Source organism: Salmo salar, chromosome 09 (genome assembly GCF_965601325.2).
Source record: "Salmo salar chromosome 09, fSalSal1, whole genome shotgun sequence".
NCBI lineage: Eukaryota > Metazoa > Chordata > Actinopteri > Salmoniformes > Salmonidae > Salmo > Salmo salar.
This window is the reverse complement of record NC_138299.1, coordinates 78,101,874-78,118,352: the sequence shown is the minus strand read 5'-3', so window position 1 is coordinate 78,118,352 and position 16,479 is coordinate 78,101,874. Positions and strand designations below refer to the sequence as shown.

At 42.6% G+C, this 16,479-nt stretch overlaps 1 protein-coding gene and 4 pseudogenes across 1 annotated transcript in view; all 5 read right to left on the bottom strand.

Moving 5' to 3' along the window:
• Positions 1–9,439, bottom strand: part of LOC106611843 (protocadherin alpha-C2) — a 199,269-nt gene extending 189,830 nt beyond the window's left edge. Inside the window, exon 1 of the mRNA XM_082955935.1 lies at positions 6,907–9,439. Coding sequence (XP_082812061.1) covers positions 6,907–9,258 — 2,352 coding nt within the window. The 5' untranslated portion in view covers positions 9,259–9,439. The remainder of the gene's footprint in view (positions 1–6,906) is intronic.
• LOC123744653 (protocadherin alpha-8 pseudogene) lies at positions 692–3,137 on the bottom strand (annotated as a pseudogene).
• On the bottom strand, positions 3,330–6,510 carry LOC145858099 (protocadherin alpha-3 pseudogene; annotated as a pseudogene).
• Positions 9,440–10,796: 1,357 nt separating the features above from the next.
• Positions 10,797–13,333, bottom strand: LOC123744644 (protocadherin alpha-3 pseudogene; annotated as a pseudogene).
• Positions 13,334–13,667: 334 nt separating this feature from the next.
• On the bottom strand, positions 13,668–16,365 carry LOC145857949 (protocadherin alpha-8 pseudogene; annotated as a pseudogene).
• Between the last annotated feature and the right edge of the window lie 114 nt (positions 16,366–16,479).

Below are 16,479 nucleotides of genomic sequence, written 5' to 3'. Positions count from 1 at the left end.
AGACTCTGTCAGATTCCCACACATGTACAGTACCTGCATCATGTGCCACTGTTGGGGGGTGGGAGGCAGTGGATCAAACCATTGTGAGGCAAAGGGAGGGAGGTCACAATCTTTTGAAACTTAAAAACTCGCTATTAAGTGCCTATAATCGGGACAAGTGCTTTCATTGCGTATTATTAATATTATTGAAATTACATGGTTGGGGGGGACGTGTTATATCTGTAAAAACGTTATCAGTGAAGCAACATCTCAAGACATCAGTCAGGAAGTTGAACCTTGGTCGCAAATGGGTCTTCCAAATGGACAATGACCCCAAGCATACTTCCAAAGTTGTAGCAAAATGGCTTAAGGACAACAAAGTCAAGGTATTGGAGTGGCTATCACAATGCCCTGACCTCAATCCCATAGAACATTTGTGGGCAGAACTGAAAAAGCGTGTGTGAGCAAGGAGGCCTACAAACCTGACTCAGTTACACCAGCTCTGTCAGGATGAATGGGCCAAAATTCACATAACTTATTGTGGGAAGCTTGTGAAAGGCTACCCGAAATGTTTGACACAAGTTAAACAATTTAAAGGCAATGCTACCAAATACTAATTGAGTGTATGTAATGTTTACTAGGATTAAATGTCAGGAATTGTGAAAAACTGAGTTTAAATGTATTTGGCTAAGGTGTATGTAAACTTCCGACTTCAACTGTATCTTCTTACCTCTGCCGAAGCTCTCCTCCTGTGGTCAGGTACCACTAGAGTATTCCCATTGCTGCCCGGGACTATAGTAGAACCTATACTCATTCTGGGTCCAACTAACATGTACCGTTTGTCTCCGGATCTGTACTGGATGCTGTGGCACAGTGTCCCTTCGTAATTCACATCTTGTAAATCCTTGGAGGTGTCGTCTGGGGCTTTGGAGCACTGCATTACAATCAACACGATGATACTGATGATAAAAAGTGCTGAAACTGACCCCAAAGTGATGATCAAATAAAATGTAACGCTGTTCTCCTCCTCGTCTTTTACTGCGCTTTTAACATCAGAAGCTGCAAAAGCCTCTTTGGGCTCCACAACGTTGATAATCACAGTAGCTGTTGCTGAGAGTGAAACGTTCCCATTGTCTTTTACCAGTATGACCAGTTTATGCTCAGCCTCGTCTGTCTCTGTGAATGACCGAAGTGTCCTTATCTGTCCTGTATAGCGGTCCAAAGCAAAGAGACTGTGGTCAGTAACTTCCTGTAGTGAAAATAACAACCAGCCGTTATATCCTATATCAGCGTCATAGGCTCTCACTTTAGTCACCAAATGGCCTGCGTTCACATTGCGGGGAATCTCCTCCACACCTTCAGCGGAACCGTTAGCGCTGACTGGATACAGGATCACTGGAGCGTTGTCGTTCTGATCCAGAATGAACACGTTTATTGTGACGTTGCTGCTTAGTGACGGAATTCCAGAGTCTGTAGCTACAACTTGGAATTGGAACGTTTTGAGGGTTTCAAAATCAAAGCTTTTTAGCGCCAAAATGTTTCCATGTTCTGAATTTATGTTGAGAAAAGATGCCCATTTGTTCACGTCACCACCGTCTCTGAGAATATGATATGAAATAAGTGCGTTTTCATCTACGTCACGATCTGAAGCACTCACGTAAAATACTGAGGCGCCTGGGTGGTTATTCTCAGTGACATAGAAAGTATAGGGGCTCAGTGAAAACTCTGGACTGTTATCATTCACATCTGATACTACAACACTAATAGTCTTTACAGATGACAAAGACGGCTGGCCTGCGTCTTTGGCTACTATTGTAACATTATATTCAGAATGTTTTTCCCTATCCAGGGGTGAAAGGGTGAACACAGAGTAAATGTTATCCTGTAGTGATGGCATTAGTTTGAAAGTTGTGTCTTCCATCACAGTGCAGAGAACTTTCCCGTTGAGACCAGAGTCCAAATCATTAACACTGATTAGCGCGACTGTGGTTCCAGGTCTAGAATCCTCGGCGATTGCGCTTGAAAATGATGTCACCTCAATCTCAGGTGCATTGTCGTTGAGGTCAACTATCCTTATTACTACGCTTTTATCTGATGTCATTGGTGCAAGTCCTTTATCCGATGCCTGTATGTCGAGTTCGTACTTGTCTTTTTCTTCAAAATCTATCAGTCCTCTCACAATGATTTCACCTGTTACTGGGTTCAGATCAAAGAGTTTGCGTAATTTACTATTCACGCTATTGCCAAAAGAGTACATTACTAAACCGTTTGGTCCCTCGTCCAAATCGGTGGCGTTTACCTGTACAATTGTTGTGCCAACAATAGTATTTTCATTCACCAATACAGAGTACGCATCTTCAGTAAAAACCGGGGGGTTATCATTGACATCGGATACATCTACAGTTATTCTCATGTCTCCAGATCTTGGAGGTTTTCCTCCATCAATAGCTGTGAGCAGCAATATATGGCTCTTTACAGCCTCTCTATCCAGTGGTTTCTGTAATATTAATATCGGGATTTTGCCATCATCACCTCGGTCTTTAACTTCTAAACGGAAATGATCGTTGTGACTGAGTTTATACTGTTGAACTGAGTATTGTCCACCATCAGTGTCGAGTGCAGCCTGCAGCTGAAATCGCGCACCTGGTAAGGCTGACTCAAATATCTCTAACCGTTTCTCTTTCTCGGGAAAGCTGGGAGAATGGTCGTTAACATCTAACACCTCCACTGAGACATAATGGATCTCCAGCGGGTTCTCTAGAACGGTTTTCAGGTTGATCAAACACACGCTGCTTCGTTCACACACCTCCTCTCGGTCTATTTTTCGGTGCAAATATAAGATACCGTCATTCTGGTTTAGCTGGAAAAGGGGCTCCGTCGAGCCAGACACGATTCGAAATCCCCTCTCCTTCAAGGTGCTCAGATCTATTCCCAAATCCTTAGCTATATTCCCCACGACAGTTCCTTCCTTAAGCTCTTCAGAGATGGAATATCTTATCTGGGCTGAAGCTCCGCTCCAAAAGAGAACCAAAGCAACCATTGCCCAAAGCTTCCGTCGTTGCTCCCACCATGCTCCATGTCCTCTTTGTTCCATTTTTTTTATATATATTTAGTCCAAAAAGAATCCACAGCACGCGACACTATGCCTATATTGTTAACGAAACCTTACCCATTGCATTCCCAAATAGGATCATAGCTCATTATTCTAAAAAAGCATTTTAGTTCCGTTGAAGTGTGTATGAAATATCTCCTTGTTGCTTACGACTGTTGTCAGCTAGCTACTGAATGATAAACCAACTAAGGGGAGGGTGCAAAAGTATGACGCGACCGTTGCTTTCAGGAGCGTTACTCTAGTTAAGCACTGACACCATGCGATGCTACCACACATTGATTGCATGGTTGTGTAAAAGACATTGGCTACTCCAGCACCAGAAGCATGTTTGGCACAAACAGACAGAGACAGACAATCATAAAAATACACTGTGTGTAGGCAAATGTAGGCTAATATTATCTACCCAGCAACTGATACATATTTACAAAAATATCAAATGAAGCATGTTGCTTTATCTGCACGGTATATGTTCTCCTGCAGAGCTGCGAGACATCCGAGCGTTTCAGAACCACGCTAATAGACAGCGACACACAACGAGGGCACTACGCTGCGTCCAAAAAACACAGCTCTATGGCGAAACAATTTTGAATTCCTTTAAGATTGATTTAGCATGTACCACACTTACTATTCTAATGCAAATATATATGGTATAAAAAGGACACTGGATGAATTACGAAACAGAAATGCAAGACGATTCCCTCCATACTGTCGTGCATTACAGTACTAAAACAAATACACCAGAACACAAACCTAAACAGCAAAGCAGGTTAAAAAATACCCAAGATAATATGATTGTATTGAGACACTCAATGCACTGTACAGTTCAGTCTACATGGTTTATGAGGACCATGTACAATGTATGTGACTTGTATAAAAACGTATTAATCTCCTTACCTCTCCAGAAGCTCTCCTCCTGTGGTCAGGTACCACTAGTGTATTCCCATTGCTGCCCGGGACTATAGTAGAACCTATACTCATTCTGGGTCCAACTAACATGTACCGTTTGTCTCCGGGTCTGTACTGGATGCTGTGGCACAGTGTCCCGTCGTAATTCACATCTTGTAAATACTTGGAGGAATCGTCTGGGGCTTTGGAGCACTGCATTACAATCAACATGATGATACTGATGATAAAAAGTGCTGAAACTGACCCCAAAGTGATGATCAAATAAAATGTAACGCTGTTCTCCTCCTCGTCTTTTACTGCGCTTTTAACATCAGAAGCTGCAAAAGCCTCTTTGGGCTCCACAACGTTGATAATAACAGTAGCTGTTGCTGAGAGTGAAACGTTCCCATTGTCTTTTACCAGTATGGCCAGTTTATGCTCAGCCTCGTCTGTCTCTGTGAATGACCGAAGTGTCCTTATCTGTCCTGTATAGCGGTCCAAAGCAAAGAGACTGTGGTCAGTAACTTCCTGTAGTGAAAATAACAACCAGCCGTTATATCCTATATCAGCGTCATAGGCTCTCACTTTAGTCACCAAATGGCCTGCGTTCACATTGCGGGGAATCTCCTCCACACCTTCAGCGGAACCGTTAGCGCTGACTGGATACAGGATCACTGGAGCGTTGTCGTTCTGATCCAGAATGAACACGTTTATTGTGACGTTGCTGCTTAGTGACGGAATTCCAGAGTCTGTAGCTACAACTTGGAATTGGAACGTTTTGAGGGTTTCAAAGTCAAAGCTTTTTAGAGCGGAAATATGTCCATTATCAGAATTGATATTCAGGAAAGATGTCATATCATTTTGTGTCCCTTCGCCTCTAACAATGTGATATGAAATAGCAGCATTTTCGTTCAAGTCTTTATCAGTGGCGGTTACAGAGAATATGGATGCACCAGGGCCGTTATTTTCCACTAAGTACAGCTCAATAGGGTTTTGGGAGAATTCTGGGCTGTTGTCGTTCACATCTGATATCTGGACGCTCAGAGTTTTGAATGTGGACAGAGGAGGCTGACCACAGTCAGTGGCTGTTATTGTGATGTCATAATGGGACACGAGTTCTCTGTCTAAACGTTGTTTGGTCACTAAAGAGTACATGTTATCCTGAAAGGAAGGTTTTAACTCAAAGGGTACATCTCCTAACAGACTACACAACACTTTTCCATTAATACCAGAGTCTTTATCACTAACACTTATGAGAGAAATAACAGTCTCTGGTTTGGAATCTTCAGAGACCATATTGGAAAGGGATGTTACCTCTATCTCGGGTTTGTTATCATTTACGTCAAGTATTTTTATGATAACCCTACATTCGACAGTCCATGGAGGCTGACCTCTGTCTGATGCTTGCACACTTAGTTTGTACACCTCGGTGTCATCAAAGTCTACCTGGGCCTTAACTGTAATTTCACCTGTAACGCTATCCAATTCAAACACGTCATAAACTTTGCTCTTAAGGTTTCTGCCAAGAGAGTATTCAACAACACGGTTTAACCCTTCATCTAAATCAGTAGCACGTACTTTTACAACAACGGTACCAATAGGGGCGTTTTCTTGTAAAGTTACAGAATATGTGTCTTGACTAAAAACCGGCTTGTTATCATTTACGTCAAGAACAGTAACGGTTATATTTAGAGATCCTGATTTTGGCGGATTCCCTCCATCGATAGCAGTTAAAACCAATGAGTGATTGATTCTGTTCTCCCTATCTAGAGATTTCTGTAATATTAAAAATGGTATTTTGTCCTCATCGCTATCTTTTATGTCAATGTCGAAAAAATGATTCTGACTTAATTTGTAAAAACGTACAGAGTTTACCCCTATGTCCGGATCACGAGCAGTCGGAATTTGTAAGCGAGTTCCCGGAGGAACATGTTCCGCAATTTCAAAATGCTGCTCCTTTTCTGTGAACATAGGTGAATGGTCATTGACATCTTTGATTTCTAACTGAACATAATGTATTTCTAGAGGATTCTCAACTACAATCTTCAGGTTCATCAAACACGCGCCAGTGCCATCACAGTGCTCCTCTCTGTCGATATTCCTATGAACATACAAGACGCCATTGTTCTGATTTATCTGGAAAAGAGCGTCCTTGGATCCAGAAACGATCCGAAACCGTCGGTCCACCAAAGTACTGACGTCAAGACCCAAATCCTTAGCAACATTTCCAACAACGGATCCCTCTTTCACCTCCTCTGGAATAGAGTACCTTATCTGAGCCGAAACCTGCTCCACGAAGCACAGCAGCAAAGAGAAACGCAGAGCAACCCACCAGTACTCCCATCTGCGCCTTTGTTCTCCGTCTCCCATCGTTAAATAGACAATTATGCACAATTCTCAAATAAAAAAAGACATTCCTAGTGATCAGATAACCGACTCGTAACGATCCATAGTCCTACTGAATCCAATTCTTAAGCACATAAAAGAATACATGTATTATATGTACACAGGAGCACGTCTTGTTCTGATGTCCACCGCACTCTATCTGTATGTGTGGGGGGGAAAACAGCCCAGAGGGGCAGGGCCTAATCTACCAACAGCCTCATTTTATTACACTGACATCCTGTGGTCCGGGAATCAGATTCTATAACTTTATAAACATGGAGATATTGTCTGTTTTGTCGTAGCAGTCAAGGAATATAGAAAATGTGTAAACGGAAAGAGAGTCTGATGGACTCCAACACATACATACATACAAGTGAGCTGTTGATTCAGCACCACCGAGGTGGACAGCGACCGACTCAGCAGACTGTACTTCATCACGCACGCTAATGACATTTCAATGAACCAGAAAATCAAATCAATTGACCAACACGATACTTTATATACTTAATACTGTAACTGTTGAAATGCTTTGAAATAGCTCTTACCTCTCCAGAAGCACTCCTCCTGTGGTCAGGTACCACTAGAGTATTCCCATTGCTGCCCGGGACTATAGTAGAACCTATACTCATTCTGGGTCCAACTAACATGTACCGTTTGTCTCCGGATCTGTACTGGATGCTGTGGCACAGTGTCCCGTCGTAATTCACATCTTGTAAATACTTGGAGGAGTCGTCTGGGGCTTTGGAGCACTGCATTACAATCAACACGATGATACTGATGATAAAAAGTGCTGAAACTGACCCCAAAGTGATGATCAAATAAAATGTAACGCTGTTCTCCTCCTCGTCTTTTACTGCGCTTTTAACATCAGAAGCTGCAAAAGCCTCTTTGGGCTCCACAACGTTGATAATCACAGTAGCTGTTGCTGAGAGTGAAACGTTCCCATTGTCTTTTACCAGTATGACCAGTTTATGCTCAGCCTCGTCTGTCTCTGTGAATGACCGAAGTGTCCTTATCTGTCCTGTATAGCGGTCCAAAGCAAAGAGACTGTGGTCAGTAACTTCCTGTAGTGAAAATAACAACCAGCCGTTATATCCTATATCAGCGTCATAGGCTCTCACTTTAGTCACCAAATGGCCTGCGTTCACATTGCGGGGAATCTCCTCCACACCTTCAGCGGAACCGTTAGCGCTGACTGGATACAGGATCACTGGAGCGTTGTCGTTCTGATCCAGAATGAACACGTTTATTGTGACGTTGCTGCTTAGTGACGGAATTCCAGAGTCTGTAGCTACAACTTGGAATTGGAACGTTTTGAGGGTTTCAAAGTCAAAGCTTTTTAGCGCCAAAATGTTTCCATTTTCTGAATTTATGTTGAGAAAAGATGCCCATTTGTTCACGTCACCATCTCTCAGAATATGATATGAAATAAGAGCGTTTTCATCTACATCACGATCTGATGCACTTACGTAAAATACTGAGGCGCCTGGGTCGTTATTCTCAGTGACATATAAAGTATAGGAGCTTAATGAAAACTCTGGACTGTTATCATTCACATCTGATATAACTACGCTTATAGTCTTTACAGATGACAGGGACGGCTGGCCTGCATCTTTAGCAACTACTGTTAGATCATATTGTGATAATTTCTCTCGATCCAGTGATGACTTGGTGACTACAGAATACATGTTGTCCTGTAAAGACGGCATTAATGTAAATGGTATGTCCTCGAGTAAAGAGCAGATCACTTTTCCATTAAGACCAGAGTCTAAATCATTAACACTGATTAGTGCTACAGTGGTACCGGGTCTGGAATCCTCGGGGATTGCGTTCGAAAAAGACGTCACCTCTATCTCAGGTGCATTATCGTTGAGGTCAATAATCTTTACTGTTATGCTTTTGTCTGTTGTCAGAGGTGCAGATCCTTTATCAGATGCCATTATGTCGATCTCATAGCTGTCTTGTAGCTCGAAATCGACTAATTCTTTCACAACTATCTCACCCGTATTCGTATTTACATCGAAAATCTTACGTATCTTGTTTTTTACCATTTTACCGAAAAAGTAAAGGACCTCGGCATTCGAACCCTCGTCTAAATCCGTGGCATTTACTTGCACGACTGTCGTGCCTATTGGAGAATTTTCATTCAATGTCACTGAGTATGACTCTTTGACAAAAACGGGCATATTATCATTTACATCTAAAACATCAATAACTATTTCCACAGTCCCAGACCTGGGAGGTTTTCCTCCATCAATGGCTGTGAGTAGTAATGTATGTCGTTTCATAGCTTCTCTATCTAGGGGCTTTAGTAGATTTAGAACAGGAATTTTACCTTCCCTTCCTCGATCTTTAACCTCCAAACGAAAATGGTCATTATGACTGAGTTTATATTGCTGAACCGAGTACTGGCCAGCATCTGGATCAACGGCAGCTTGCAGCTGAAATCGTGCACCAGGTAAAGCGGATTCGTATATTTCTAACCGATTCTCTTTCTCGGGAAAGCTGGGAGAATGGTCGTTAACATCTAACACCTCCACTGAGACATAATGGATCTCCAGCGGGTTCTCTAGAACGGTTTTCAGATTGATCAAACACACGCTGCTCCGTTCACACACCTCCTCTCGGTCTATTTTTCGGTTCACATATAAGATACCGTCATTCTGGTTTAGCTGGAAAAGGGGCTCCGTCGAGCCAGACACGATTCGAAATCCCCTCTCCTTCAAGGTGCTCAGATCTATTCCCAAATCCTTAGCTATATTCCCCACGACAGTTCCTTCCTTAAGCTCTTCAGAGATGGAATATCTTATCTGTGCTGAAGCTCCGCTCCAAAACAGAACCAAAGCAACCATGTAGGTGACACTCTGCCGTCGCTCCCGCCATGCCCTTTGTTCCATGTTTTCAAGACAAATAGCCCTAATCCACAGCACTTCCACTATTCCTTCATTTGTGACCGTTGTCTTTCCAGTATGTTCGTCAAATACCAAAACGAATAAACAAACAATAGTCTTATTTATGTCAATTCCAGATCTTATTCTCTCCACGAACCTGCACGACTGTATAACTCCAGGGACCGATCAAACCTACCAAACCAGCCAGGAGGAGGGCTCAAAAGCATGACGACAGTATTTCTACCAGAAGCGCTATAGCTGGGTACTGACACCATGCGATTCTAACTCGCATTGCGCTGTTGTTTAATAATGTTAGGCCTACTTTTACTAGTCCAACCCACCCAGAATGCTATATTGGTACAACGCATGAGGAAAAAAGGTCAGTACAAGTTTAGAATAAAAATTGTCAAAGACTCCAGTCACCCAGGTCATAGACTGTTCTCTCTGCTACCACACAGCAAGCGGTACGGGAGCGCCAAGTCTAGGTCCATTCATCCAATGTCCACCCGGACTATTTACATTGCCACCCCCTTTGTTTTTACACTGCTACTCACTGTTTATTATCTATCCATAATCACTTTACCTACATATTAAAATTACCTCGATCAAGCCTGTACCCCGCGTATTGACTCGGTAGCGGTACCCCCTGTATATAGGCTCTTTATTGTTATTTTATTGTGTTACTTTTAATTAAATGTTTTACTTTAATTAATTTAGTAAATATTTTCTTAACTCTTTTTCTTGATCTGCATTGTGGGTTAATAAGGGCTTGCAAGTAAGAATGTCACGGTATGGTCGGCAACTGTTGTATTCTGCGCATGTGACAAATACAATTTGATTTGATTTGATTTTGATGACTGGACTCGGCAGACCCATAATTCATATGTCTTAAAGGTTCCGTTAAATAAAATGTACTGAAGCATGCAACACGTCTCCCATATTTAAATAAATCAAGCTATTTATACTGTCCTTTTTTGGGGACAACACTTCATTATGCAAAAAGCGTATTGAATTCCTAGAGATCGATAGAGGACTGTTTTTTTATATCTGTGCCATTATAGCGTCTGTGACAGCATGGGCAGCGCCATTGAGGCTACAACCTATAGGAATCCCCAGCTAATTGACGACTTTGGCTACTTTAAAATGGCGGAAGCATGGTGGAAGCACTAAATGGTGCTGCCCATGCTAAAACGGCCGTTTGGCCACTAGAGGCCTCTATCATTCTCTATGGTTGAATAGCCCAACGTTTCAGCACCACGGTGGTGGACAGCGCCCTGCCTGCCCTGAGCGGCATGTCCTGCGTGTGGTGGTGGGGAATAAACAGGTTAACTTCCACGTGCCAAGCTCTCAGATCATGTCACAGACACAACCCTCTGATTTTAAAACATCATATTTGACCAACTCACACATAACCCTTTCAGTCAAGGAAATATGAAATACATACAAATACAATGATAGCGTATGCAATTCTCCAACTCAAGCATACTATCAGCACTACATGTCAATGGTCAGGTGTAAGAGCATTGTGAACAATAAATTCGTTTTCATCCCCTTACCTCTCCAGAAGCTCTCCTCCTGTGGTCAGGTACCACTAGAGTATTCCCATTGCTGCCCGGGACTATAGTAGAACCTATACTCATTCTGGGTCCAACTAACATGTACCGTTTGTCTCCGGATCTGTACTGGATGCTGTGGCACAGTGTCCCGTCGTAATTCACATCTTGTAAATACTTGCAGGAATCGTCTGGGGCTTTGGAGCACTGCATTACAATCAACACGATGATACTGATGATAAAAAGTGCTGAAACTGACCCCAAAGTGATGATCAAATAAAATGTAACGCTGTTCTCCTCCTCGTCTTTTACTGCGCTTTTAACATCAGAAGCTGCAAAAGCCTCTTTGGGCTCCACAACGTTGATAATCACAGTAGCTGTTGCTGAGAGTGAAACGTTCCCATTGTCTTTTACCAGTATGACCAGTTTATGCTCAGCCTCGTCTGTCTCTGTGAATGACCGAAGTGTCCTTATCTGTCCTGTATAGCGGTCCAAAGCAAAGAGACTGTGGTCAGTAATTTCCTGTAGTGAAAATAACAACCAGCCGTTATATCCTATATCAGCGTCATAGGCTCTCACTTTAGTCACCAAATGGCCTGCGTTCACATTGCGGGGAATCTCCTCCACACCTTCAGCGGAACCGTTAGCGCTGACTGGATACAGGATCACTGGAGCGTTGTCGTTCTGATCCACAATGAACACGTTTATTGTGACGTTGCTGCTTAGTGACGGAATTCCAGAGTCTGTAGCTACAACTTGGAATTGGAACGTTTTGAGGGTTTCAAAGTCAAAGCTTTTTAGAGCGGAAATATGTCCATTATCAGAATTGATATTCAAGAAAGATGCCATATCGTTCTGTATCCCTTCTCCTCTAACAATGTGATATGAAATCGCAGCATTTTCATTCAAGTCTTTATCTGTGGCGCTTACATAAAATATTGACGCACCAGGGCCGTTATTTTCCACTAAGTACAGCTCAAGGGGGTTTTGGGAGAATTCTGGACTGTTATCATTCACATCTGATATCTGGACGCTCAGAGTTTTGAATGTGGACAGAGGAGGCTGACCACAGTCAGTGGCTGTTATTGTGATGTCATAATGGGACACGAGTTCTCTGTCTAAACGCTGTTTCGTAACTAAAGAGTACATGTTATCTTGAAATGAAGGTTTCAATTCAAAAGGTACATCTTCTGACAGACTGCAAATTACTTTACCGTTAATGCCGGAGTCTTTGTCAGTTACACTGATGAGAGAAATAACAGTCTCTGGTTTGGAATCTTCAGAGACCATATTGGAAAGAGATGTTACCTCTATCTCGGGTTTGTTATCATTAACATCAAGTATTTTTATGATAACCCTACATTCTGTCCTCATAGGGGGCTGTCCTTTATCTGATGCCATGACATCAGCTCTGTAAACTTCAGTGTCCTCAAAGTCGATTTTACCCTTCACTGATATTTCACCGGTATTGGAATCTAAGCTAAAAGTATCATATACTTTTCTTTTGAGGTTTTTCACGAATGAATATATAATTTCAGAATACACACCGTCATCCAAATCGGTAGCATTAACTTTAGCAACAATTGTTCCAACTGCACCGTTTTCCTGTATTGTCACAGAATACACATCCTGGCTGAAAATAGGTCTGTTGTCATTATTATCAAGAACAGTGACTGAAATGTTGACATGCCCTGATCTTGGCGGGCTACCGCCATCGATGGCCGTTAAAACTAAAATATGTTTGCTTTCACGTTCCCTATCGAGAGGTTTATGTAATTTCAAAACAGGGATTTTTCCTTCTTCTCCTGTGTCCCGCAGCTCCAGATCAAAATATTCAGTATGGCTTAATTTATATAAACGAACAGAATTCATTCCGGAATCTGGATCGCGTGCTGCCTGTAACTGGAAACCTGTGCCTGGCAGAGTAGATTCTGCTATTTCCAAATGCTGTTCTTTCTCTGGGAAACTGGGTGAATGGTCGTTCATATCACTTATCTCTATCCCTACATAATGGATTTCTAAAGGATTCTCAACAACGATTTTCAGGTTTATCATGCACGCACTATTGCCATCACAGAGCTCCTCTCTGTCGATATTCTTATGAACATACAAGACGCCATTGTTCTGATTTATCTGGAAAAGAGCGTCATTAGATCCAGAAACGATACGAAACCGCCTCTCCACCAAAGTACTGACGGCAAGACCCAAATCCTTAGCAACATTTCCAACAACGGATCCCTCTTTCACCTCCTCTGGAATAGAGTACCTTATCTGAGCCGAAACCTGCTCCACGAAGCACAGCAGCAAAGAGAAACGCAGAGCAACCCACCAGTACTCCCATCTGCGCCTTTGTCCTCCGTCTCCCATCGTTAAACAGCGGGACAAAAACACTGTCCTCAATGAAAAAATACAATCCTAATGATCAGATGGCCAACTCGTAATGATCCATACTGAATCAAATGCTTCAGCACCGGAAAATAATACACCTATTATCTGACTATCGTATACACGTCTTGTTCGGGTGTCCACACCGGTCTCTCAGTGTGTGAAACAAAACAGCCCAGAGAGGGGTAGGGTCTAATCTACAAAGTACCAAACAGTCTCCTTATGTTACACTGACACCATGTGGTCCGGGATTCTTGTCCACCCAACAGGCTACGATGAGTTTCCGTGTGTGTCGTCTGTATCGAATCCAGTAAATACGCCGATATCAGTAAAAATACAAATAAAATAACGAGTAAAGATAAAGCGGTGCTAGATAGGAGAGGAAGAGAAACATACTAAATTGAAGGTGTGCACAGTGAAATAACAGATAATACACCTCAGGCAGTAGCCTAGCCTAGCATGCACTCGCCAGCTAACCTAAGAAGTGATCTTGGAATTCAGCACCATGGACAGCGCCCCCTACAGCGAGTTTGCGTTTGGACATTACGCACAGACGACAACATGCTCGCACACACATTCACTCAAAACATGTCTCTTTCTCTGACTTAATAGGCAGTAACGGATAAAGACAGTTCTTACCTCTCCAGAAGCACTCCTCCTGTGGTCAGGTACCACTAGAGTATTCCCATTGCTTCCCGGGACTATAGTAGAACCTATACTCATTCTGGGTCCAACTAACATGTACCGTTTGTCTCCGGATCTGTACTGGATGCTGTGGCACAGTGTCCCATCGTAATTCACATCTTGTAAATACTTGGAGGAATCGTCTGGGGCTTTGGAGCACTGCATTACAATCAACACGATGATACTGATGATAAAAAGTGCTGAAACTGACCCCAAAGTGATGATCAAATAAAATGTAACGCTGTTCTCCTCCTCGTCTTTTACTGCGCTTTTAACTTCAGAAGCTGCAAAAGCCTCTTTGGGCTCCACAACGTTGATAATCACAGTAGCTGTTGCTGAGAGTGAAACGTTCCCATTGTCTTTTACCAGTATGACCAGTTTATGCTCAGCCTCGTCTGTCTCTGTGAATGACCGAAGTGTCCTTATCTGTCCTGTATAGCGGTCCAAAGCAAAGAGACTGTGGTCAGTAACTTCCTGCAGTGAAAATAACAACCAGCCGTTATATCCTATATCAGCGTCATAGGCTCTCACTTTAGTCACCAAATGGCCTGCGTTCACATTGCGGGGAATCTCCTCCACACCTTCAGCGGAACCGTTAGCGCTGACTGGATACAGGATCACTGGAGCGTTGTCGTTCTGATCCACAATGAACACGTTTATTGTGACGTTGCTGCTTAGTGACGGAATTCCAGAGTCTGTAGCTACAATTTGGAATTGGAACGTTTTGATGGTTTCAAAGTCAAAGCTTTTTAGCGCGTAAATGTTACCATCATCAGAATTGATATTCAAGAAAGATGTCATATCGTTCTGTGTCCCTTCTCCTCTAATTATGTGATATGAAATAGCAGCATTTTCATTCAAGTCTTTATCAAAGGCGGTTACAGAGAATATGGATGCACCAGGGGCGTTATTTTCCACTAAGTAGAGCTCAATAGGGTTTTGGGAGAATTCTGGGCTGTTATCGTTCACATCTGATATCTGGACGCTCAGAGTTTTGAATGTGGACAGAGGAGGCTGACCACAGTCAGTGGCTGTTATTGTGATGTCATAATGGGACACGAGTTCTCGATCTAATCGCCCTTTTGTGACGACAGAATACACATTGTCCTGAAATGATGGTTTTAATTCAAATGGGACGTCCTCGGATATTGTTAATAGGACTTTGCCGTTGTTACCGGAGTCTGTATCCGTTACGCTAATGAGAGATATGACTGTTCCAGACTTTGAGTCCTCGGATATCATGTTAGACAGTGACGTCACCTCTATTTCTGGTTTATTGTCGTTTACATCCGTTATCTTGATGACAACTCTACAGTCGACTGATAGTGGGGGTTGTCCTTTGTCAAAGGCTTGCACTGTTAATTTGTAAACCTCATTCTCTTCAAAGTCTACTGGACCTATGACACGAATTTCACCAGTAAGACTGTTCAAATTAAATATGTCATGAACTTTGCGCTTTATGTTTCTACCAAGTGCATATTCAACTTCACCATTTTGACCTTCGTCTGTGTCAGTGGCGTTTATGTTTAAAACGGTTGTTCCAATAGGTGCATTTTCCTGGATAGTAACAGAATAGATATCTTTACCACAAACGGGTCGATTGTCATTGACATCAACAACTGTAACCGTAATATTTAGAGTACCCGATCTCGGGGGATTGGCTCCATCTATTGCTGTTAAAATGAATGCGTGGTTTGTGTTTTGTTCTCTATCAATACCCTTCCTTAAGATTAAAAACGGAACTTTGTCTTCGTCTCCATTATCAATTAATTCCAATTCGAAATGAGGATTACTACTTAATAAGTACATGCGCACAGAGTTCAATCCAACATCTGCATCCCGTGCGGTCTGGAGTTCAAAGCGCGTATCAGAAAGGGCATTTTCCGCTATCTCTAAGTGCAGATCCTTTTCAGTAAAACTGGGCGAGTGATCATTAACATCCGTTATTTCTACACCAACATAATGAATCTCTAAAGGGTTTTCAACAGCGATTTTCAGGTTTATCAGACAAGCGTCAGTGCCATCACAGAGCTCCTCTCTGTCGATATTCTTATGAACATACAAGACGCCATTGTTCTGATTTATCTGGAAAAGAGCGTCATTAGATCCAGAAACGATACGAAACCGCCTCTCCACCAAAGTACTGACGGCAAGACCCAAATCCTTAGCAACATTTCCAACAACGGATCCCTCTTTCACCTCCTCTGGAATAGAGTACCTTATCTGAGCCGAAACCTGCTCCACGAAGCACAGCAGCAAAGAGAAACGCAGAGCAACCCACCAGTACTCCCATATGCGCCTTTGTTCTCCGTCTCCCATCGTGAAATACACAATTATGCACAATCCTCAATGAAAGAAAATCGAATCCTAATATTCAGATAAACAACTCGTTATTATCCATACTGTATCCAATATTTCAGCACCGGAAAAGAATACGGTTCTCTCTGTCCAACATATCAGGGTTTTCGGATGTCTGCTCAGCTCTCTCTAGAACAAACCAAATCAGATAAAAGCAGAACAAAACAGCCCAGAGAGGGGCAGGCCCTATAGTACATAGCACAAGACTGTATCTTTGTGCTATACTGGCACCCTGTGGGCTGGGATT